Below are 24043 nucleotides of genomic sequence, written 5' to 3'. Positions count from 1 at the left end.
TCTTTAACGTGTGACGTTCTGGGAGGGGGGGGGGGGGGTTGACGGAGGGACGTAGTGGCGGTCTGCTCTCTGGAGGGGACGCCCACTCAGTCTGGCTCCGCGACTTCTTTTTCTATTCTTTATAATATTTTGTTTCTCTTTTTATTGTTTTCATCCTCTCTTCTCTTGCTTGTCCCGACCACCCCGTCCTATCACTGCAGCATGGCTCCGCGACTTAACAATCAATGTCGTTGGTAGGGGGCATAGTAGGTAGCGGGCTGCGTCCGTTGACTCGGGACAGAACCACTACTGAACACTGTCGAAGTGACTCGGCAGAAGTGCAGTGTCATCGTCCGAAGGTACCCCACCGCAGCGACCGACATCCCTCCCGGGAGCGTCTGTAAAATCGGTAAGTCTGGCAGTAGAACGAAATTCAGATGTGGATGGAGCCGTGAGTGCGGTGTGAGAGCACACCGGGACAAGCAACAGGTGTTAGGACAGCAACAGGTGTTAGGACAGCAACAGGTGTTAGGACAGCAACAGGTGTTAGGACAGCAACAGGTGTTAGGACAGCAACAGGTGTTAGGACAGCAACAACACAAAAAGAAAAGACAAAAAAAAGAAAAAGTACGTCCGGACAGTAATGGAGATGACGTTTTTGGTAATATTTATTTCTCCCAGAACTAGGAGTTCTCTCTATCTATCTCTCATATCTAAATATGCGGAAGGGACATACAAAATCAACAACCAACCCAACTCTCTCTCTCTCTGTCTCTGTCTGACACACACACACACACACACACACACACACTTGAGATCTGACCATGCAGGGGCGGATCCGGGGGGAAATTTTGGGGTTTCCGGACTCCCCCCCCCCCCCCAGCCTAAAAAAAATAATTAAAAAAATACAGGAATAAATTTGTAAATAAAAATAAAATGATGGCTCAGATTGCTCCATTTTCCCTGTTTTTATCCCCGGACATTTTTCGGGGGGACATGCACTCAGACCCCCCTGGGAGGTTCGGGCCCTTAACTAAAACGCTTCGCGACGTCCATTTGTCCCAACAAGATATTTGGAATAAAGTTGACAGCCTGTTACACAAATATTCTTAAAATCATAAAATAATTATTTTTTCATCAAGACAAGATCAGTACACTTCGAATTGTTGAAAGTTTGAAAAAAGGGAGCCCGGAAGCAAGGTCGTGTTTGCTAAGCAGACGAATTTTCTGCATATCGCTTGCTTCTTTGAAGCCAATCGCCGCCGATAAGTTCGTGTGACTCACAGTCGTTTGTTGCATTTTAGATTCAGAGGTACGTGCTATTGCAGATACAACAAGTCGCATTGACACACACACGCACACACACACGTACACACGCGTACATTTACACATTGACAATAACATGCTTCCATTTGAAACTTCGAGGTCTTCATCGGAGATTGACGCCCTCCCAAAGTCTAACTATTGAAGCCCGACGGAGAGCGTCAATCCGCGATGAAGACCTCGAAGTTTCAAATGGAAGCATGTTAATGTTATTGTAATTCAATCTGACGACGATCTCTTTCCTGCTTTCATGCGGTTGTAAACAGACAGAATTGGTTCTGTTCTGTTCACACACTACTTTCAGTCCACCTACCTGCAAGGGTCAAGTCCCAAGAATTATGTCTCTGTATTCCTATCGTATCACTCTGCTCCTGTTTTGTTTTCTTTCACACCCATTTTCCCTTCTTTTTTGACGGGTTTCTGGACAGCAAACTCTAAAAAAAATTCTTGTCATCACAAAAGCGATCTTTGGAATTGACTGACGTAGTCCGGAAGAATTCATGCATTAACATGCATCAATCACGTATTCGACGTCATCACTTCGCATACCTTATGGTCTCAGTATTTCGTTGGCCTTCATATTTCCTACTTGTAAAATGACCCTCAAAGCTAACCGAGACTAGTTGAGGCCGAATCAATGCGCCTCGCCAGCAGGTTGTTAATGGATTTTTTAGCGAGTGGTTATCGACAATTAATGACCAGTAATTTTTAATGAGTTGGGGCATTCTGACCAATCACAGGATCTGTTTCATTAAAACGCAAACTTGATTGAATTACAATTACACATTAACATGCTTTCATTTGAAACTTCGAGGTCGTCATCGTCAATCCACGATGAAGACCGAGAAGTTTGAAATGGAAGCATGTTAATGTTATTGTAATTCAATCTGACGACGATATCCTTCCTGCTTTCATGCGATGGTAAACAGACAGAATTGGTTCGGTTCTGTTCACACACTACTTTCAGTCCACCTACCTGCAAGGGTCAAGTCCCAAGAAATATATGTCTCTGTATTCCTATCTTATCACTCTGCTCCTGTTTTGTTTTCTTTCACACCCATTTTCCCTTCTTTTTTGATGGGTTTCTGGACAGCAAACCCTAAAACAAATTCTTTTCCTCACAAAAGCGATCTTTAGAATTGACTGACGTAGTCCGGAAGAATTCATGCATCAACTTACGTCACGTATTCGACGTCATCACTTCGCATACCTTATGGTCTCGGTATTTCGTTGGCCTTCATATTTCCTACTTGTATAATGACCCTCAAAGGTTTGTTGACAGACCAGCTTTTTTGTTGGTCCAAGGGAACCATATCGTCTTTTGTTTCATCTTTATCGACCAAGGCCGAAGGCCGCGGTTGATAAATATGAGACAAAAGGCGATATGCTCCCCGAGGACCAACAACAAAGTGCTGGTCTGAGACAACAAGCTACCAAACATCGTTTTTGTCATCATTTTGGTTGTGTAACAAAATGCACAATAACCCACAGGGAGACGAATTTTTAGAATCCAACTCCGGGCCACAAAGCATCGTCACAGTAGCACGAGATAACACGTCAAACTTGTATGTGACGTCACACGTAGCTTGTTGACGCTTTTCTTCCAGTCTGAAAATGTACAGAGCTGCAATCATACCTGTGAATTCAGTAAGTGTTGAGCATATTTCTTTTCTTTTAACTGTTTATGACTTTTCGTTGTGGATTTTGCGATTACAGAGATAAGTTGCAAATTGACCATGAGTCGCCGCGGTAATTATCAACATTGATTGGGTCTTTGAGAGTGAATGCTTACAATCGTTGTCCTCGGAAACACAAATCCAAAGCCACGATGGTTCCACACATCAACAATCAGCCTGATTGGCTTTTACTTTGACAATCCACGTTTCACATGAAAGCTCAAACCCATTCACCACCTCGAGTTATTGCATGGGGAACATGAAATTTATTTACCAGGTGTTTGTGAATGAAAACTCGTGAAAATGATGACAATGGCTTTTATCCTACATACGTGAGAGAGACACCCGTGAGATCTTTATAGAAGAGATCGAGGTTCCAAAACAAGCGTCTTCAATTTAGCTGCCTCGACTGCAAGACATTTTCAGTAAAATACATGTAGGTACAGTATGTAGGATAAACAAAATACTGTGTCGTACGAGTGGTTATCGACAATTAATGACCGGTAATTTGTAATGAGTTGGGGCATTCTGACCAATCACAGGATCTGTTTCATTAAAACGCCAACTTGATTGAATTACAATTTTAAATACCGCAGGTGACACAATCATAAATACAATTACAATTATCAAGAGATCAATATAATCATCAAATCAGTTATCAGATCATTATCAAACCAAAGTTGAATACTACGTATCACACCACTGATTATGTAAAGCCGAGCGGTCTTAGCTTCACATTTAACTTTAACTATCTGTGTCTGTGTCTTAGATGTTATGTGTTTGAAAGTCATTTGTCAGGATGGCAATCACACGACAGGAGGAACAGACACACAGAATATAAACTCAAGAAGAGGCAGGTGAAGTTCAAAATTGTATTGAATCAAAACAAATCATGAAAACAACTCAATAGAATGCATAGGTTCTTTGCAGAAAGTATATCTGTACATTGGTTCACTCTATTCCTGTAATTTTCCTACTGCTTAAGGCAGGTCAAATGGAGACAGGGACATTACTCTTCATACACAAAGGGAAGCCACTGAGTTGTGTCGCCATTTTTTCCTGGCAGGCTGGGAATTCGAACACATCGAACAGGGAACGCAGAAGAAGAAGAAGAAGAAGAACACGTCGAACATTCGAATGACGTGAATAGAACAAACGTCACATTTTTCAGGCAGCGTAAGTGAATGACGTCAGAAAATGACGACACCGCCAGAAATAAAAACAATGCGACACGCCTCCCAACCACGAGGTCAAAAACACGTGGGCATCTAATGAAATCGGTACAAAGCCGTTCTCTTTGCCAGTGACATCGTAATAATCACCAAAGCTAACATTGAAGCTCCGGTAGCAGGTAAGAGAGTGTCTCCCAACCCGTGATGCTCACAGCGTGATTGCATCAGAATACCACATGTTAAAACCGGTGTTTGAACTAGAATAACAGCCAGTAGTATTAAGAACAAGTGTCTTGTGTATGCAGCCCTCTTTCTACTGTACGCTGGCAGCAGATAATACAATAATTGAAGTCCTTCGAGGCATAAGGGGCCCATAAGGCGAAAAATTGCTTTAATTCCACCCTCAAAAAGTCCCAGCCTTCAAACCGTAACAAATAACAGTACGCACTATTAAGCAAAATTATAAACCAAGCCTTGATTATTAATTTTTATTATTACACTTGTATCAAACAAGTGACCTCCACCTTTTGATTGGCGTTTTTATTACATTTGAATCGGACTTGTGGCCTTTCAAAGTTGCGGTGACCTTTGACTTTCAACAGAGGTCATATGTAACAGTGGTTTTTAAAAACATAATTTAGTTGGCTCATATATCTGAGACAAATGATCGGACAACAGCCCTTTACATTATCGTGACACATATTTTTCTGAGGCACACTGGACAGTAATAGTGCAAAGGGTGGGGTTAATCAAGGGAGTGAACCCCCCCTAAAAACACTACCAACCTGTCGTTTTTTTGTTTTTTTTTAATGCCGTTTTGATCGCTCTTGCGTTTACAACCCATCTCATCAAATCGTAATTTATTTCCAGGCTACCAGCAATAAAATACCTCAACATGAGGAACAAATTTAAAATAAACTCTGGCAAAAGACGTGACGTCACAAAGTTTGAGTATGCGCAACATTTTCGTTTACCAGTGCACTTCGTTACCTGCCCATTGCTGCTTTTGGTGATATTTTTTAAATGACTATTCCTATGCAGATGTTTGTGTAATTGGCCGTTTTCAAAACATACCCATTTTTCGATTTTTCGGTCAAAAATTCAAAACGGGCACTGTCTTCCGAGACTCATAGCTCCGAAACGAACCCACTACCCTATATTTTTTTTATGCTGAATGCATAGCAGACAGATCGAACTTAAAAAATAACCAACTTTTGGGAGAAACCAATTTATATTTAACGGGTCCAGTGAACTACCTTAAAAAGATATTTTAAGTCCTAAAATGGCTGAACATTTGCTAATTAGCAAATTACGCTACTGAAAAAGAAAACTCTAGTCTGGTATACCATTTAGACACTTAAGCCAGGTTGCCAAGATTCCCCCGAACCTCACCCTTCCATGACTGTCCCCGACGTCACAGCTAAGGAACCAATGAAAACGTCGCTCCGTGAGACCACAGAACAAAATGGGGAGGGAGGTGGAGAGTTTCGAGGCTGCTGTCAGCCTCCTTACAAGCTACAATTAAAATCCCTCAAAAATACATAAAAACTCCTCCACTAAGAAAACTACATCAAAAACGCTATAAAAAAAATACATAAATGAAATGGAAATTCTACGACGCATCATTTGATACCAAACACTCATAGGTGATCAACACTGCGAACAAAGTGCAAAACCTCTGACTATTACCTCGCAAAATAGTCATGTCACACACAAAAAACCGTATGCAGTTACAAGTTAAAGGTCTTTTTCTACAATTTTATACCGACATCGCCATTTGACCATTAAAATGCAAAGTCTATTATCTACAAATATCAACAATACACCCCCTTTCGATCAGGAAAGACGAAGCCAGTGTAGCCGTTTGAAAATTCATTGTAGTATTCCAGCGTAGTACTCATAGTAGGATATCCTTATTTGGAAAATGCCAAGCACAAAACTCCTCTCAAATCCCGTGCATTTCGTGCGTTTAAAAAAAAGCGTGGACAGCGCTCCAGTTTGGGCGTGGCTATAAGCATAGTGACATGAATTTGATTGGTCAGTATTTTTAGGCAAAGCACATGTTCTCAGCATTCAGAAAACAAAATATTGGAAGCGTGAGTCACGCTACCCAGAAATAAAATATTTTTTTACATATATTTTTTTTTCTATAAAGTTTTTGCCCATGGTTCATTCATCATTTGACATGATTTTGTATCGAAATCTAACCATAAGGTTATTGAAAAAAAAAGCAAAAATATAGACGACCACCTTTAACCACAATCAAACGCATTGTATATTCAACAGGCTTCTCGTATGTAGATGATAAACATAAAACCTACATTCTACTAAACAAATTAATACAAAATACATATCTGTATCGAATACATGGGTAAAAGAAAGATAGAAAAGCTACAGAAGAGAGAGAGAGAGAGAGAGAGAGAGAGAGAGAGAGAGAGAGAGAGAGAGAGAGAGAGAGAGAGAGAGAGAGAGAGAGAGAGAGAGACTCGAGAGAGAGAGAGAGAGAGAGAGAGAGAGAGAGAGAGAGAGAGAGAGAAAGAGAATGTGTGTATGTGTTGTGTGTGTGTGTGTGTGTGTGTGTGTGTTCGTCTGTGTGTAACAAGTATTATTAACAAAAGCACAGCATCATAAAAGTAAAGGATCATATCAAAAAGGAAAAGGGGGTTGGGGAGGAGGGAGGCGAGAGATGGATGTAGAAAAGACAATGCCCTCGCTGACTGCCCTCGCATACAAAACAAAGGCGTAGGGGGGTAGCGACACGAGAGGTGACCGAGGGGTTAAAAAAAACAATACAGAAAGGTTACACAGGGAGAGGGAGGAAAGGGGTTCACAGACTGGCCCCTCCGTCCTCCATAACTTGAATCCAGTCAGTTCGGCGCCATCGTGTCAGAGCCAATTAAATTCTATCGCGGGAGAACAATGAGAAAGGACTGGACCATACTTATTTTCAAACCCTTTACAAAGGGAAAGAACAAATCCGATTTTAAAGTGTGAATCTTAACTCCACACAGTTTCAATTCAAACTCAGATAATATATTCTGCTCTCTTCGCCTTCTCTTCTTCTTCACTCTATAAACTTTTAAGAAGAAAATTGCATATGGAGAAAAGACAAATTATTCCTGTAGTCGCTTTTCTCCACAATTACATATCAAAGCAAAATAGCTGTTCTGCTAAGCCAAGGCGAGAGATTGCGGTGGGGGTACTTCCGCTGAGACAAATTCACTAGCTATGGTTATATACACCTCGGTGGGTACTTCAATCATAAAGAGAATAAACGCTACCGGCTTAATCAGTACAGCCGCAGTAACTGTTATTTTGTTCTTCATATGCACCACTGGGCTTTGCATGCTCATTATATTTAGTCAAGTTTTGACTAAATATTTTAACATCGAGGGGGAATCGAAACGAGGGTCGTGGTGTATGTGTGTCTGTCTGTGCGTGTGTGTGTGTGTGTGTGTGTGTGTGTGTGTGTAGAGCGATTCAGACTAAACTACTGGACCGATCTTTATGAAATTTGACATGAGAGTTCCTGGGTATGAAATCCCCGAACGTTTTTTTCATTTTTTTGATAAATGTCTTTGATGACGTCATATCCGGCTTTTCGTGAAAGTTGAGGCGGCACTGTCACGCCCTCATTTTTCAACCAAATTGGTTGAAAGTTTGGTCAAGTAATCTTCGACGAAGCCCGGACTTCGGTATTGCATTTCAGCTTGGTGGCTTAAAAATTAATTAATGACTTTGGTCATTAAAAATCTGAAAATTGTAAAAAAAAATAAAAATTTATAAAACGATCCAAATTTACGTTTATCTTATTCTCCATCATTTGCTGATTCCAAAAACATATAAATATGTTATATTCGGATTAAAAACAAGCTCTGAAAATTAAATATATAAAAATTATTATCAAAATTAAATTGTCCAAATCAATTTAAAAACACTTTCATCTTATTCCTTGTCGGTTCCTGATTCCAAAAACATATAGATATGATATGTTTGGATTAAAAACACGCTCAGAAAGTTAAAACAAAGAGAGGTACAGAAAAGCGTGCTATCCTTCTTAGCGCAACTACTACCCCGCTCTTCTTGTCAATTTCACTGCCTATGCCGTGAGCGGTGGACTACGAGTATACGGTCTTGCTGCGTTGCATTGCGTTCAGTTTCATTCTGTGAGTTCGACAGCTACTTGACTAAATATTGTATTTTCGCCTTACGCGACTTGTTTTTCATTATCACGGGGCACTGGCTCTACGTAGTCCAAATCTGAAACAAAGTGAAGTACAATTTATCATTAAAGAGTAATGTCAAAGGCAACCATGGAGTAAGATTCGCGGATTAATTTTTACAACTGAGGGGCAGGGGGGGGGGGGGGTGAGAGGGGGACGGAGGGGGGGGGGGGAGGGGGGGCGTGGTTTCAAGAGCCGGCGCCAGAAGGTACCATTGAAGCTTGTCTTGTCACTAATCTCTTCTGCTTACATGTATTGCAAATGCAACGTACACACGCGTCAAGTTCTGAAGAAATGGGCTTTTACGTGTATCAGTGGCCATTCATTTTGTTCTCACCGTTTAGGCAATCATGTTCTGTTTTCTTGGGATGCATGCCAGGTATGTTATTGTTTCTATAACCTGCCGAACTGCACAACATGAGCAACAGGATTTTTTTCTCGTGCGCATTAGGTGTGAATTCTTGTGTGAATACTCAAAGTTTTAACAAATGCTTAGATAACTATAGAATCTGCCTAAACTGGCCCCTAAAGCTGAAAACTCGGCACATTGTACATACCAGCATTCTCCTCGGGTGTTGGCGCACCCTGGCCAAGTTGAGAGTAGTCAGAACGTTGACCGACGTCGGACATGTTCAGACCGTTGTAGAGATGCAAGTAGCCTGAGAAACGAACATAACACAACAATGCTTGCTTGCTAAATTAATGAATACATGAGTACTCGTAGTTTCGTCAGTCCACCGCTCGTGGCAAAGGCAGTGAAATCGACAAGCCAGAATAGTGCGGTAATGGTCGCGCTGAGCGGGATAGCACGCTTTTCTGTACCTCTCTTCGTTTTAAGTTTCTGAGCGTGTTTTTAATCCAAACATATCATATCTATATATTTTTGGAATCAGAAACTGACAAGGAATAAGATACAATTATTTTTAAATCGATTTCGGACATTTTATTTTTGTCATAATATTTATATTTTTAATTTTCAGAGCTTGTTTTTAATCCAAATATAACATATTTATATGTTTTTGGAATTAGAAAATGATGAAAAATACGATGAACGTACTTTTGGATCGTTTTGTAAAAAAAGTAATTTTTATTACAATTTTTAGATTTTTAATGACCAAAGTCATTAATTAGTTTTTAAGCCTCCGAGCTGAAATGCAATACCAAAGTCCGGCCTTTGTCGAAGATTGCTTGGCCAAAATTTCAATCAATTTGATTGAAAAATGAGAGTGTGACAGTGCCGCCTCAACTTTTACAAAAAGCCGGATATGACGCAACGTCATCAAAAGTATTTATCGAAAAAAAGAAGAAAAAAAAACTCCGGGGATATCATTCCCAGGAACTCTCATGTCAAATTTCATAAAGATCGGTCCAGTAGTTTAGTCTGAATCGCTCTACATACACACGCACAGACAGACACACATACACCACGACCCTCGTCTCATTTTCATTTCATTTTTTCTCATTTTCATTACTTTATTGTCCCATCGCTGGGAAATTCGGGTCGCTTCCTCCCAGTGGAAAGCTAGCAGCAACGGAGTCGCGCTATCCAGGTGTCTGCGTGTTTAGGTGTATTCAGCCACCTGCACTTATGGCAGAATGACCAAGGTCTTTAACGTGCCATTGTGATGACACGGGGGTGGGACATGGATACCGTCTCTGGGTCTGCACATTAAGTTGACCCGTGTCCGTCCCGGCCCGGATTCGAACCAGCGACCTTTCGATCACAAGTCCAGTGCTCTACCACCTGAGCTACCGGGCCCCCTAGTAGTCGCGTGAAGCGAAATTAATACATTTAGTCAATATCGATTCCCCCTCTATGTTAAAACATTTAGTCAAAACTTGACTAAATGTAAAAGCAAGAAAGGTAGGTTGTCGGAACGTTTGTTATTGTTTTTCTTGTTTTTGATTCTGAATTTTGGAACTCTGGCAGTCTATTTGCTTTGGATTTAATAAATACATTGATTTATTGATTGATTTATTCAATGTGTGTTGCTTTTTGTGTTGTGGGTGTTGTTTTGCACTAGTCTTGTTGCTTTTGCGTGTATGACCGTTTTAACCGCGCGATTTAGGCAACCAAACGCCGATGTCGGGGAATACTTGCTTGGTTTGGTATTGTTGTGTTTCTATAACGTTTCTATATCGTTTTCAACGCGTACTTGGTCTTGCGCTAGTGTGTAAACACGAAGGGGGATAAGGCATTAGCAGGTCTGCACCTAAGTTGACATATGAGATTGCAATAACATCCAGTTGATCTCACCGTCTCAAATCTTCTTTTTATATTTAGTCAAGTTTTGACTAAATATTTTAACATCGAGGGGGAATCGAAACGAGGGTCGTGGTGTATGTGTGTGTGTGTGTGTGTGTGTGTCTGTGTGTGTGTGTGTGTGTGTGTGTGTGTGTGTGTGTGTATGTGTGTGTGTGTGTGTGCGTGCGTGTAGAGCGATTCAGACCAAACTACTGGACCGATCTTTATGAAATTTGACATGAGAGTTCCTGGGATTGATATCCCCATATGTTTTTTTCATTTTTTTGATAAATGTCTTTGATGACGTCATATCCGGCTTTTCGTGAAAGTTGAGGCGGCACTGTCACGCCCTCATTTTTCAACCAAATTGGTTGAAATTTTAGTCAAGTAATCTTCGACAAAGCCCGGGGTTCGGTATTGCATTTCAGCTTGGTGGCTTAAAAATTAATTAATGACTTTGGTCATTAAAAATCTGAAAATTGTAAAAAAAAATAAAAATTTATAAAACGATCCAAATTTACGTTTATCTTATTCTCCATCATTTGCTGATTCCAAAAACATATAAATATGTTATATTCGGATTAAAAACAAGCTCTGAAAATTAAATATATAAAAATTATTATCCAAATTTTTTTTTCGAAATCAATTTAAAAACACTTTCATCTTATTCCTTGTCGGTTCTTGATTCCAAAAATATATAGATATGATATGTTTGGATTAAAAACACGCTCAGAAAGTTAAAACGAAGAGAGGTACAGAAAAGCGTGCTATGCAGCATAGCGTAACCACTACCCCGCTCGCGCGCTCTTCTTGTCAATTTCACTGCCTATGCCGTGAGCGGTCGACCACGAGTATACGGTCTTGCTGCGTTGCATTGCGTTCAGTTTCATTCTGTGAGTTCGACAGCTACTTGACTAAATATTGTATTTTCGCCTTACGCGACTTGTTTTTTTTAACATTGTGTCTATTCTGTTTCAGTCCCAGGTTGTACATGCTGTACAGGGGCAACTGTCAAGGACGCGGACCAGTTGTTTCTTAACTGAGCAAATCGCTGTCCCTTGTGTCATCCACAACGTGCAGTTTACAATGGCTTGTCTGACAATAAAGAAAAGATATCGCACCAATGTTGTTCAAAGGTATAGACAAGCAAAACACCGAAACAAACAAACAAATATAAAAGCGACAGAAAAACACACAAACAAGCAAAATGAACAAAAGCAAAGGTCAAGCTTTTATTGATGGGATAAGACCATCACTTTTATTGATCGCATTCCAAACATCAACTCCCTGACAGCTTGCTGTGACGAGTGGACATTTTTTTCATGAATTAATATCCGAACTATTTCACGAGGTAGCGCATGCCTTTAACCTGCTAGGCGTGGCAGGGATTCGACCCTCAACCTTCCGCACAGGAGGCAAGCGTCTTGTCCACCATGCCATGCCATTGCGATACAAAGACGAGAGAGAGAGAGAGTGAGAGAGAGATAGAAGAGAGAGAGAAGAGACAGAGAGAGAGAGAGACAGAGAGAGAGAGAGAGAGAAACAGAGGGAAAAAGAGAAAGAGAGAGAGACAGAGGGAAAGGGAGAAAGAAAGAGAGAGAGGGAGATTATAGAGAAAATCAGAGGGAAAGAGAGAGAGAAAAAAACAGAGGGAAAGAGAGAGAGAGAAAGAGAAACAGAGGGAAAAAGAGAAAGAGACAGAGACAGAAAGACAGAGAGAGAGAGAGAGAGACAGAGGGAAAGGGAGAAAGAAAGAGAGAGAGAGGGAGATATAGAGAAAAACAGAGGGAGAGAAAGAGAGAGAGAGAGATATAGAGAAAAACAGAGGGAGAAAGAGAGAGAGAGAGGGAGATATAGAGAAAAACAGAGGGAGAGAGAGAGAGAGAGAGAGAGAGAGAGGGAGATATAGAGAAAAACAGAGGGAGAGAGAGAAAGAGAGAGAGAGAGAGACAGAGAGAGACAGAAACAGAGTGAAAGAGAGAAATAAAGATAGAGAGCAAGGAGAAACCAACCATCGTCAGCATAGTCGAGGTTGTCTCTTCTGACTGACTCTTCTTCTCTTGGTCCTGAAATATGATGGGCATACCATATAATTAACGATGAACCTCAGAATCAAACAAGTCGCGTAAGGCGAAATGACTACATTTAGTCAAGCTGTCGAACTTACAGAATGAAAATGAATGAAACGCACTGCATTTTATTTACCAAGACAATACAGCTTCGTCAATCCCCGCGACAAGGAAATCGCTGACTTTTCTCGTGCAAAACGATGTGAAATTGACAAGCCAGTACAGCGCGGTAGCATATTGTACTAAGCAGGAAAGCGCGCTTTTCTGTATTCTTTTTAACTTCCTGAGCTTTTTTTTTTATCCAAACATAAAATATCTATATATTTTTTGAAAAAAATCAGGGAACAATACAGAATAAGATGAAATCATTTGTGGATCGATTACTAAAATTTTAATTTTAATTAGCATTTTGAGATTTTTCATAAACAAATGCATTAATTAATTTTTAAGCTTCGAAGCTGAAATGTAATCCCATAGTCCGGGCTTCGTCGAAGATTGCTTGGCTAAATTTTTTAATTAATTTGATCGAAAAATGAGCCTCAACTTTCACAAAGAGCCGGCTATGACGTCATTTATCAACAAGAGGCGAAGCCTTCAAGGCTCACGTAAGAAATCGACAAACAGTAACACAAACTCAATCACTCCGTCACACACACACACACAGTACACACACACACACACACACACACACACACACACACACACACACACACACACACACACACACACACAGAAAGAGCATAGGTGAAACTGTGCAAGAAAGCGAGACACTAGATCTAGATCTGTCTGTCTGCATGTAACCATGTTGCCTACTTACATGGACACGACTGCCAAATAGTCTCGGCCCGCTCAAAATAACAATCACCGAGACTTTCAGTAATTCCATCGCGTGACGTCTAACCCTCGTACGTCATAATGTGACGTCAATGTAATATGACGTCTTCAAATGTTAAAGTTTCTACCACAGACATACATACATACATACATACATACGCACGCACGCACGCACGCACAGACAGACAAAAGTTAGCATCGCATAGGCTACACTTCGTGAGCCAAAAAATGAAAAACACGTCTGGGGATATCATTCTTTCTTTCTTTATTTGGTGTTTAACGTCGTTTTCAACCACGAAGGTTATATCGCGACGGGGAAAGGGGGGAGATGGGATAGAGCCACTTGTCAATTGTTTCTTGTTCACAAAAGCACTAATCAAAAATTTGCTCCAGGGGCTTGCAACGTAGTACAGGGGATATCATACTCACAAACTCTTATGTAGAGTTTCATGAAGATCGGTCCAGTAGTTTTCTCTGAATCGCTCTATACACACACACACACACACACACACACACACACACACACACACACACACACACACACACACACACACACACACATACACTACGGCCCTCTCTCGATTCACCCTCTATATCAAAACTTGACTAAATGTAAAAAGGAGGTGGAAAACTCATCCCCTTTTGCATAAAAAAGTGATAGTACACTATTTACTACCCCAGAGTTCTGAGTTGACCCAGAAAGATGAAGGCTTGATAGTATCTGGTACCTTACCAGGATATCTCTCGCGGCTTGACCTATCCTGGCCAAGGTTAGAGAAGGCAGAAGGTTGACCAACCTCGGCCATGTTCGGAACGTCGTAGTGATCTGCATAGGCTGCTGAATACAAAAAATTAAAGTTTGTTTCTTGGTTTCATTGTTTCTTTTGTTGTTCCTTTCTTTCTAACTTTCTTTATTGATTTATTGATGAAATTATATACGTACATGTATTTTTGCAGGGAAAGAGACAGACAGACACACAGACAGACAGTCAGACAGACAGACAGACAGTCAGACAGACAGACAGAGACACAGAAAGAAAAAGATAAAGCAAGCGGCCAAACTAACCGGTCGTAACAGAGTCCATGTCATCCCTTCTGGCTGCCTCCTCTGCATTTGGCCCTGTATGAAATACGATTCAAATGTCATGTCAGTTAAGCCATTACGCCTCCTCAGTGAACAATGAAACAATGTTAACTAAATGCAAGGTCTTTGTCAGCAAAGGAAATCAAGACATCCTTTTTCAATGCACTTGGAATTATCTGAAGTTTAAGGGATATCATCCTCATACAGACTTACACGAAGGCACGCACGCGTACGTCTGCATACACACGCATGTACGCTCACACGCGCGCACGTACACAAACACGCACGCCCGCACACACACACACAAGCACGCAATCACGCACACACAAACACACACACATGCACAAACACACGCACGCACACATACACACACACACACGCACACACACGCACGCACACACATACACACACACACACACATATACACACACACACATAAACACACACACATATATACACAAACACACGCACGCACACATACACACATACACATACACACACACGCACACACACAAATACGCACGCACACACACACAAACACACACACACACACACACACACACACACACACACACACACACACACACACACAGTACCTGCTGCTTTGTTCAATCTCTGAGTTCCTCGCCGATGGAAGGTGAAAACAAAGCCCAACACCAGCACAAGAACTGTAAACATGTGTATAATGAAAGGTTAAAGGCACACTCAGCTTCACGTAAACCGTCCGTTTGTGGTCACAGACACTGTCGAGGGCCGAACCTACGTTGGGTGAGGGGGTGGTTTCCAAATTGTGGTAGGCGTACACTAGTTGAGGGTGCGAAGCACCCGAACCTCCTAGGGGGGTCCGGGGGCATGCCCCCCCCCCAGAAATGTCAGCACTTCAGCATCTCATGCACATTCACATTAATCCTTTTCAATTCTGGCAACATCTTTACCGGTTCAGGTGTGCAAACCCTTGGATAGCTTCGGCGTTAGTGTGACATGTATAATGTGAGCACGAGATACACAGGTAAGGTAGTACGGCACAGGTGAAAAAATTACCTGCATGTTTATAGAGGACTGGTAAGGGGGACACATTTTATTCATTTTAAGTAGTCTTTCTGTAGAATAAATTAACCATAGGAAAGTAAGGATTTAAATAAATGTAAATCGAATTAGGTATACTTTTGACGTACTTATTATGTTTTTATCAACATTGCAAAATATGTGTAGATCGCGGATATTTTCAAAAACCATGTTTCAGGCGTACCGCAAATGGACAATAGGTGCCCTCCGTAAAGAGCGAGCATTTTTCAAAGAATTTCTGTCGTGCAGTCAGAACGGATTTACAATGAGACAAATCGTACGCCTCGTTTTGGCGCTGGAACTAACTTTTAAAATCTAAATGATAAACTGACAGCTTGCTATGTCACAAACATTCTTAAGTCATATAAAGAATTTTTTTTCATCAAGACAAGATCAGTACAATTCGAAGTTTTGAAAGTTTGAAAAAGGGAGCCCGGAAGCAGTACACGCAAGGTCGTGTTTCCCAAGCAGACACATTTTCTGCATAGCGCTTGCTTCTTTGAAGCCAACCGCGACCCATAAGTTTGTGTGACTCGCAGTTGTTTGTTGCATTTTAGATTCAGAGGTACTCAATACCGTGCTATTGCAGATACAGCGAGTCGCGTTGAAATCACAAACTGACGACTACATTGTGAAAAAAGGAAAATGGATCACATGGGTTCACTATTGCTAAAAACAAAATTGATAAAAAACCCGCGAAATCTGGTGTGTGGTTTACACAAACTAAACAGCCATTAAAATGAACTGTGTCATTTAATGCTATCAAATGCTATTGCAAGTGTGTTCCAAAAGGTTAGAACTGCTTTTTTCCGGAGAAGATTTAAATCGTTCTGTTAACCATTTGAGGCAGACTGGGGCTTTAATGTAATGACAAACGAATGTGTAAGCGATGCATAACAGACTACTACGATAGCTACGATGTGGTATAATGGAAGTATAGGCGACGGGAATTGTTCAAATAAGCCCTAGCCTAGGACTGTTGAAAATCGCACAGCAATAAACATGGATAACTCTGATGAACTATGGACAGATCGTGGTATGGCAGGCCTTCAGCATTTTACTCGCCATGGCGAGTAGAAACATGTAACTGGCGAGTAGAAATGTTCATCTACTCGCCAAATGCGAGTAAAGTTGCTGAAACAAATGGTTGGTTCGGCTAGTAAAGTATGTTCTCTGGATCGGAACCACTAGCCAAAGGCGAGTACACCATTTTGTTTTAACTGTCAGGGCTGTATGGAGAATAAGGACATTACAACCAAACAAGCTAGTCACTCACCAATGGCCAATACGCAGGCAAGGACAACAGCAGCAATGACGCTACCAGAGAGGCCGTCGTCAGGATCGTTGTCCCCCTCGGTGGGGTAGATGTTGCAGAACTGGCCTTGCCAGGGACTGAAGGGTGCACAGTCACACACCACCGTGCCGTTGTCCAGTTGACACGCTGCGTTCTGGAAACAGGGGTTGGGAACGCAATCCGAGGTGCACGTGCCAGGGTTGTCGCTTGGATGGTATCCTGGTGCACACCTGTCAACAGTGTAACCAGTGATTTAGGCAAATAATGATGGTGACCCGGTACGTGTCCTGCGTCTCTCTGTCCAAGGTGTCGGGCTCTGTGTTGGTCAGCACCAGACCTGAGCCAAGGTCAATGGTGAGGTAACCTGGCTTGGGATCGCCCGCGCCATCCACGATGCTGCTGATCTCATAATGCACTGTGCCGTTGTCACCGAAGTCATAGTCCTCCGCCAGAACCAGAACGACCGATATAGCTGCAAAGCAACATTAACTTATCAATATTATCTATAGCTGGTAAATATTATTAATAGCCGGTCAATCTTATCTATAACTGACCCCATTGAATCAGTGACGAACCTAGGAGTATTGTCGTTCTCGTCTCTGGGCCCGACAGAGACGCTGGCATAGCCCGTGTTGGGATTGGTCAGCTCGTCTGTGGCCGCCACCGTGAACTGGTAGATGGCAAAGCCGTTGTGCTGGTCACGGTCAAGCGATCTGGTGACCGAGATTGCCCCGCTGATAGGATCTATGATGAAGTGATCGATCACTGCAGCGTTACCCTCCAGGTGGTAGCGGATCTGGTTGGGGCGGTACACGTCGGCGTCTGTGGCTCTCACCTGGTAACAGAACGCGTCCACAGACAGACACAGACACAGACACAGACACACACACACACACACACACACACACACACACACACACACACACACACACACACACACACACACACACACACACATTAGCGATATTCAAATGCTTATTCCATTTACCTGTTAAGTGCTCTACTCGGGCTTCCTTTCTCCCGGTCGATTCCTGTGACAACCCCTCCCTGTCGCTGGACAGTGGTTAAGTGTAACGATATCTTCGTTGCGATTCACAACATCAACTCTCTCGGTCAGTGAGCTGAATTCACAGTACGTGCACCACACTTCACTACGTCACTCTATTATCTCTGGTTAGCGCTCTAAAAGCGTGGAGGATATCACTATCAAACTTTGCCTGTTAGTGTTATTCGTGATTTCCTTCACAACATCATACTTTGTGATATTGTTCCTTATAATTATTTAAGGAATTTCAGATACAGAGCCACTTCAGAAATCTGTTTGTTTGTTTTTGATAGTGAATAAAAGGCTGGATTTACAGCAGACGAAGTTCGTACCAAAAGCGCTCAGCAGTAAATATTCCCAACTCAGCAAATGTAACATTCAATGGTTAACCATGCACCAGAAGTTGTCTGCTGATAACACATGCATGAAATAAATACTCTTATGGGTATATTTGTGTTCTGGTATTTAATTTGATCGATTTTAGAATTTTATATATCCGCAGCATGAAATTTCAAGATGGCGGCTTCCGCAACATTGGGTGTTTTGATTTGAGCGAACACAACGTTTCTGAAGGTAAGTTTTCAAGAATACGCCCAATGTCACATCATGTTAATGTTTAATTCTCCCCTGGGGTCTGTTATTCATCGGGCGAAGCGCTGAAATGCAGAGACTTTGTTTAATCTTGCAATAGCTCATTAGATCTATCTGTTGATTACAAGTAAGGAAATCATGATCGCCACGCTGGTGATTTTAAACAGATTAAACGAACTTTGAATAAAAGGCGAGGAGAAAGACATTGTTCATGGCATAATAATTAGTCCTGCCTACGTTAAGGACTTCCATAAGTCTCTAAACGGCTGAGGTGGGGAGGGGTAGAGTCAAAAACTGAGTGAGGGTAGGCCAAATAGTAGGATGACCAGCTGGAGATAAAAACACTCCACTCCCCATGTCTTTACAGTGTTGTGATCAAACTTTCAAAGACGGTAGGTTGCAGACAAAAGCATACAGTGTATGCTAATCAAATGAGATAAGTGGTTTTAAAAAATGAAGAGGTACCGCGCTCTTTGAGTTTTACAATTTTGGTTTGTTGCTTGTTTCTCATCCTTTTGCTTATTTTAAGTTGACCGTGTATTGGAGTGAATTTTATTTTAACAGGATATACAAGAGTTACACCACATGCCGGTTCCTGGTAACAAGCGTTCTGCGTGAATATGGTATGAGCAATTATACCGGTGCCACAGAAGGGAGCTGATTTCACCAGTACAATCAAAGTTTGTTACCTAATACATCCTGTCTAGCTTAACAGTAAGCTTTTTTTATTTTCATTAATTGGAACATGTTTGCACATAATTTGTAAGCGACCTCTGTGAATTTGGTGGGGTTACCGTACCCTCACTATGGTCAACATTCTGTTTGAAGCGAATAAATACAAGCGGTCAGAAAGATTCCAGAATCAGTTGGGTCACTGGAAACTGTTTTTTTTTAAAACCTGAAACAGTAAGAATTATACGAATTCATGAAATAAAATTTTCTTTCATTTTGGTCTGTTGTGTGAAGGCTTGCTACCCCGGCTTTGACCGACTCTCTGAGATAGTAAACATTATTCAAATACATTCAAATAAAAATGTCACTTTTCATCTTTTGTGTGAAGGGTACCCCAGGCTGATTTCCTGCACCATGGATGTAGAGGAGGCCAGACAGTCACCTTCTCATTCCAGCTGTGTTGCGTTTTTTTCTGCTCGTGAAGTGTATCGCCACATTGCCAAAGCCATTGGCCAAGAGAAGTCACCCTGTCTGCCCATTTTGCATAGCCTTACAGGCTGTGACACGTACTATGTCGTTCTTCAATGGTATTGGGGAAACAGAAGGCTTAGGAAGTATGGCAAGCATTTGAAGACGTCACTTAAACTTTCTTCAGGTTGTCTGCTCCTCTTTGTAAGCTGAGTACCACTGACAAGAACTTTTTGGTGTACATCTGTAGGACAAAACCAGCAACGTACTGGGTGTGAACAGTGCTAGACAGTACCTCTTCAGTAAAAAGTGCTGCCAAATTGACCATAATCCCCTTACAAGTGAGGTGCTGGATGCTGCTGCAGGAAATGAGATTGAGTAGAGACATCTACCTATTAGACTACCCAACTCTGTGGGCTAGCAGTTCAAGGCTGGAAAGTGGGAGTCATTCTGGACGAGCTTTCAAGAGGTGTCCTGTGTGTGCTGAGAACTCATGAAGTGTGCCTGCAAGAAGAGCTGTACAACAAAACGCTGCAAATGCTGCAAAGAAGGACTGCAGAGCACTGCTCTCTGCAAATGTGCTTGCATGCCTGTGAAAACTGTCAGCATCTAAACTGTGCAAAAATATTATTGCACCCATTTTCATACCCCAACTCAAACATTTATTCCTGTGTCATTTTATTCAAACTTTCTATGCCATTAAAGGCTCGCATCTTCGCTATCTGGCACATTTTGGTTTTTTTTTTACAAAAGAAGGTGTATTTACAGGCGTCACTTGAACGCCGTCAAAATAAGGATACCCTTGACGTGACAAAGGGATGTGACAAAAACTTCGGGACCTTTTAAAAAGCCAACGACAAATCCTGAGGCACAACTGGGTCACTGTTGTATACGAAGAGAAAGTCAACTTGATTATCTATCCAGAACAGGTTGTTTTATTTCGCCATCTTGCATATTTTTAGTGTTGTGCAATTGTTCCTACTGATGTATGTGTCGATCTCACGGATGAGATGTTTATGTGTCAAATTAATTTGAGGGATACCCAAGTCAACTAAAATCCATGTATTTTAGCAATGACCAAGTGGGTTGCGTTGAAACTTTCAGGAATGTGTGTCTACACACGAGGCGTAGTTCAACCGTTTGAGTACATTTTCGAATCTCCACAAAATAATATTTTAAAAACTACCACAGGTTTGTTGACAGTACTTGAAACAACCATCTGTCATAAATATGGGATGTAAAGTCAGACTTACATCCCATATATACGACAGATGGTTGTTTCAAGTACTGCCAACGTTTCTTTTGAGTATGGCTACTTGCCGGAATGTGCTAGTTGTGTAAACACATGAGAACAAACAACGTTTTCTAAGTACATCGATTATGAATTTTAGTCGACTTTTGAGTTGATACATTACATTTTTATCCCCGAGTACGCTAGTACTTGGGCTCAACAGACTTTAATCGTGTGTGTGTGTGTGTGTGTGTGTGTGTGTGTGTGTGTGTGTGTGTGTGTGTGTGTGTGTGTGTGTGTGTGTGTGTGTGTGTGTCTCGACTTAACAGCTTATTGCTGGGAAACTACCGGGCGCAGTTCGTTCAAAAGTTGATACACTAACTTGATAATAGGTCCGATTGATCGTATTAAAACTTCATAATGTTACCTGGGACCTAAATGCGAAATAAACCACAAAAACGACTTGGCGGTGGGACGAATTCACACGGAGCAACAGCCAGCCATTGATAGTCAGTTGAGGTTGCTAGGATGCGATTCTCTGATCGTTGGGATTGACTCCAAGATGGCAGCAGTCAAGAAGCCACGAAGATAGCACTGGCGTATTTTCACCTTCCGTGGACGGGTTTTCACATTCTTTCAAACTCCAAAGGTCCACTAACTGCAGGTAAAACACGCTAGTACCTTTTAACATTATTAATTCACAGGGAAACACAGGTATTGTTCATTTTTCCATGTGTTTGTGTCAGTCTGTGAACTTTTGTTTCTGTGTTTGTTTTAGAGAAACAAATTGAATGATGTCGATTGAAATCAATACTTGATGATAACAGATATTGCACGTGTGTGTTGCAGAAGGTGTAGGTGTACATGTGTGCACAACGCGTGTGTAATGATGTCGAGTGGACACTGCGGGGAAGGGCAACGTCAGCGGTTAATTACGGAAGAAACCACCAACGTCCCCAAGTGCTACAAAGATCGAGTTCTATTGTGATAAGTAGCCTACACTTTATATTTTGTAAACATTAGCTCACCATTCATGACTTCATCTGTGTGAACCAAGATACATTTTCCAACGAGAAAAAGAATAAACGTTCCGCTCATCGATACCAAACGTCAACGAAATAAGATGAAGAAAAACAATGTTATCACGTGTGTCTGATATCACACTGGCAAAATCATAAACCATGAGACTTACGTTTGAAGATTCCAGAAGAAGAAGATTGATGTCTGCGAGAGTGATTGTCTGCATGTTTTGAAAGTACAGAGTTATTAAATTTCTTTATTTACTTCTTTGCACTTGTCTCTGTTGCACACTGATCAGCCCTAGAAACGAGAAGCAGACGTCACAGCACGTTTCTGGCAGGTTTGAAATAGTCAGTAAGTGCAGTCTTCGTTGCTGCATAGTCTGCTGGCTCAGGGTCAAACGTAAAGAATATGTCTTGAGTTTCTGCGCCTGAACAATGTAGAAGAAGTTGACGCTTTTGCGTGTCATTACTGCACCCGATTGCAGCGGCAAAAAGTTCAAAACTTAGCAGCCAACGCTCCCAGCGCTGGTGCACGGCGGCGGATTCACCATGTGAATCAAACGTTTGCACTGGTGTAACGGTTATCGATATAGCTCTCGGCTGCTGCATAGTTCTTAGAAGAATGACTCACGTTTATCCTCGTCGCCCGGTAGCTCAGTTGGTAGAGCACTGGACTTGTGATCGAAAGGTCGCAGGTTCGAATTCGGGCCGGGACGGACACGGGTCAACTTTATGTGCAGACCCAGAGACGGAAGCCATGTCCCACCCCCGTGTCATCACAATGGCACGTAAAAGACCTTGGTCATTCTGCCATATTATAAGTGCAGGTGGCTGAATACACCTAAACACGCAGACACCTGGGTAGCGCGACTCCGTTGCTGCTAGCTTTCCACTGGGAGGAAGCGACCCGAATTTCCCAGCGATGGGACAATAAAGTAATGAGAAATGAGAAATGTAATGTCTTGGGGTTGTTATGCGGACAAAACCAACGGACTCAAGAAGGGTGAGGTGCAACGGTTTATTCGATGACCACATGTGGACTGGGTGGCCGAATGGTAACGCACTTGCGCTCGGAAGCGAGAGGTTGCGAGTTCGACCCTGGGTCAGGGCGTTAGCAATTTTCTCCCCCCTTTCCTAACCTAGGTGGTGGGTTTAAGTGCTAGTCTTTCGGATGAGACGAAAAACCGAGGTCCCTTCGTGTACACTACATTGGGGTGTGCACGTTAAAGATCCCACGATTGACAAAAGGGTCTTTCCTGGCAAAATTGTATACGCATAGATAAAAATGTCCACCAAAATACCCGTGTGACTTGGAATAATAGGCCGTGAAAAGTAGGATATGCGCCGAAATGGCTGCGATCTGCTGGCCGATGTGAATGCGTGATGTATTGTGTAAAAAAAATCCATCTCACACGGCATAAATAAATCCCTGCGCCTTGAATATGTGCGCGATATAAATTGCATAAAAATACAAAAATAAAATAAAATAGAAATCCCTGCGCTTAGAACTGTACCCACGGAATACGCGCGATATAAGCCTCATATTGGTTGATTGATTGGTGGCAGTCTTTCTGTCCGGAACTATCCGTGCGCATGACTGATCCAAACATTGAACCCCGATAGTACATAGGTATCGTAGATACAATGAACTGGTCAAAGGGAGACAACAGCATGCTAGTCATTATAAGTGTGTCTGTCTGTCTGTTTGTGGTCGCCATACCTCAGAGATGGCAAAAGGCAGGAACAAGATAGCGTGCATGCACACTGCCTAGGAGCAGCAGAATTTACTAAAATTTAAACTGGAAACGTACGGAAAGAAATCCTTTTAGTAACAGGCCCCTTCTGTTTGGAATTCACTGCCCGCTGACCTTCGCAGTTGCTCTTCCCTATCCCTGTTCAAATCAAAACTAAAAACACACCTTTCCGCAAACATTTACCGTGAAATACATTTTCAAGCCTGGTCCGTTCCTGGTGGTCACTTTTGTCCCATGTACTGTACATAGTTTTTTACGTACATGTTTTGCGCGCGCGTGAGTGCGTATGTTTGTGA

The 24043-nt window shown here is 41.9% G+C and overlaps 1 protein-coding gene and 1 long non-coding RNA gene across 2 annotated transcripts in view; both read right to left on the bottom strand.

Annotated features, from left to right (window-relative positions):
• Positions 1–3836: 3836 nt before the first annotated feature.
• Positions 3837–6631, bottom strand: LOC138959395 (uncharacterized). The gene is made up of 2 exons (XR_011453711.1): positions 5407–6631; positions 3837–3957 (listed from the first exon to the last, which is right to left on the bottom strand). It is a non-coding gene; the product is annotated as an uncharacterized lncRNA (long non-coding RNA).
• A 13-nt stretch (positions 6632–6644) lies between these two features.
• Positions 6645–24043, bottom strand: part of LOC138959369 (neural-cadherin-like) — a 43270-nt gene continuing 25871 nt past the window's right edge. Inside the window, exons 13-20 of the mRNA XM_070330802.1 lie at positions 17540–17799; positions 16947–17194; positions 15202–15273; positions 14588–14641; positions 14255–14356; positions 12631–12684; positions 8931–9032; positions 6645–8410 (exon numbers count right to left, since the gene is read on the bottom strand). Coding sequence (XP_070186903.1) covers positions 8358–8410; positions 8931–9032; positions 12631–12684; positions 14255–14356; positions 14588–14641; positions 15202–15273; positions 16947–17194; positions 17540–17799 — 945 coding nt within the window. The 3' untranslated portion in view covers positions 6645–8357. The remainder of the gene's footprint in view (positions 8411–8930; positions 9033–12630; positions 12685–14254; positions 14357–14587; positions 14642–15201; positions 15274–16946; positions 17195–17539; positions 17800–24043) is intronic.

The sequence above is a fragment of the Littorina saxatilis genome, linkage group LG1 (assembly GCF_037325665.1).
Source record: "Littorina saxatilis isolate snail1 linkage group LG1, US_GU_Lsax_2.0, whole genome shotgun sequence".
NCBI lineage: Eukaryota > Metazoa > Mollusca > Gastropoda > Littorinimorpha > Littorinidae > Littorina > Littorina saxatilis.
This window is presented reverse-complemented; position numbering and strand designations above follow the sequence as displayed.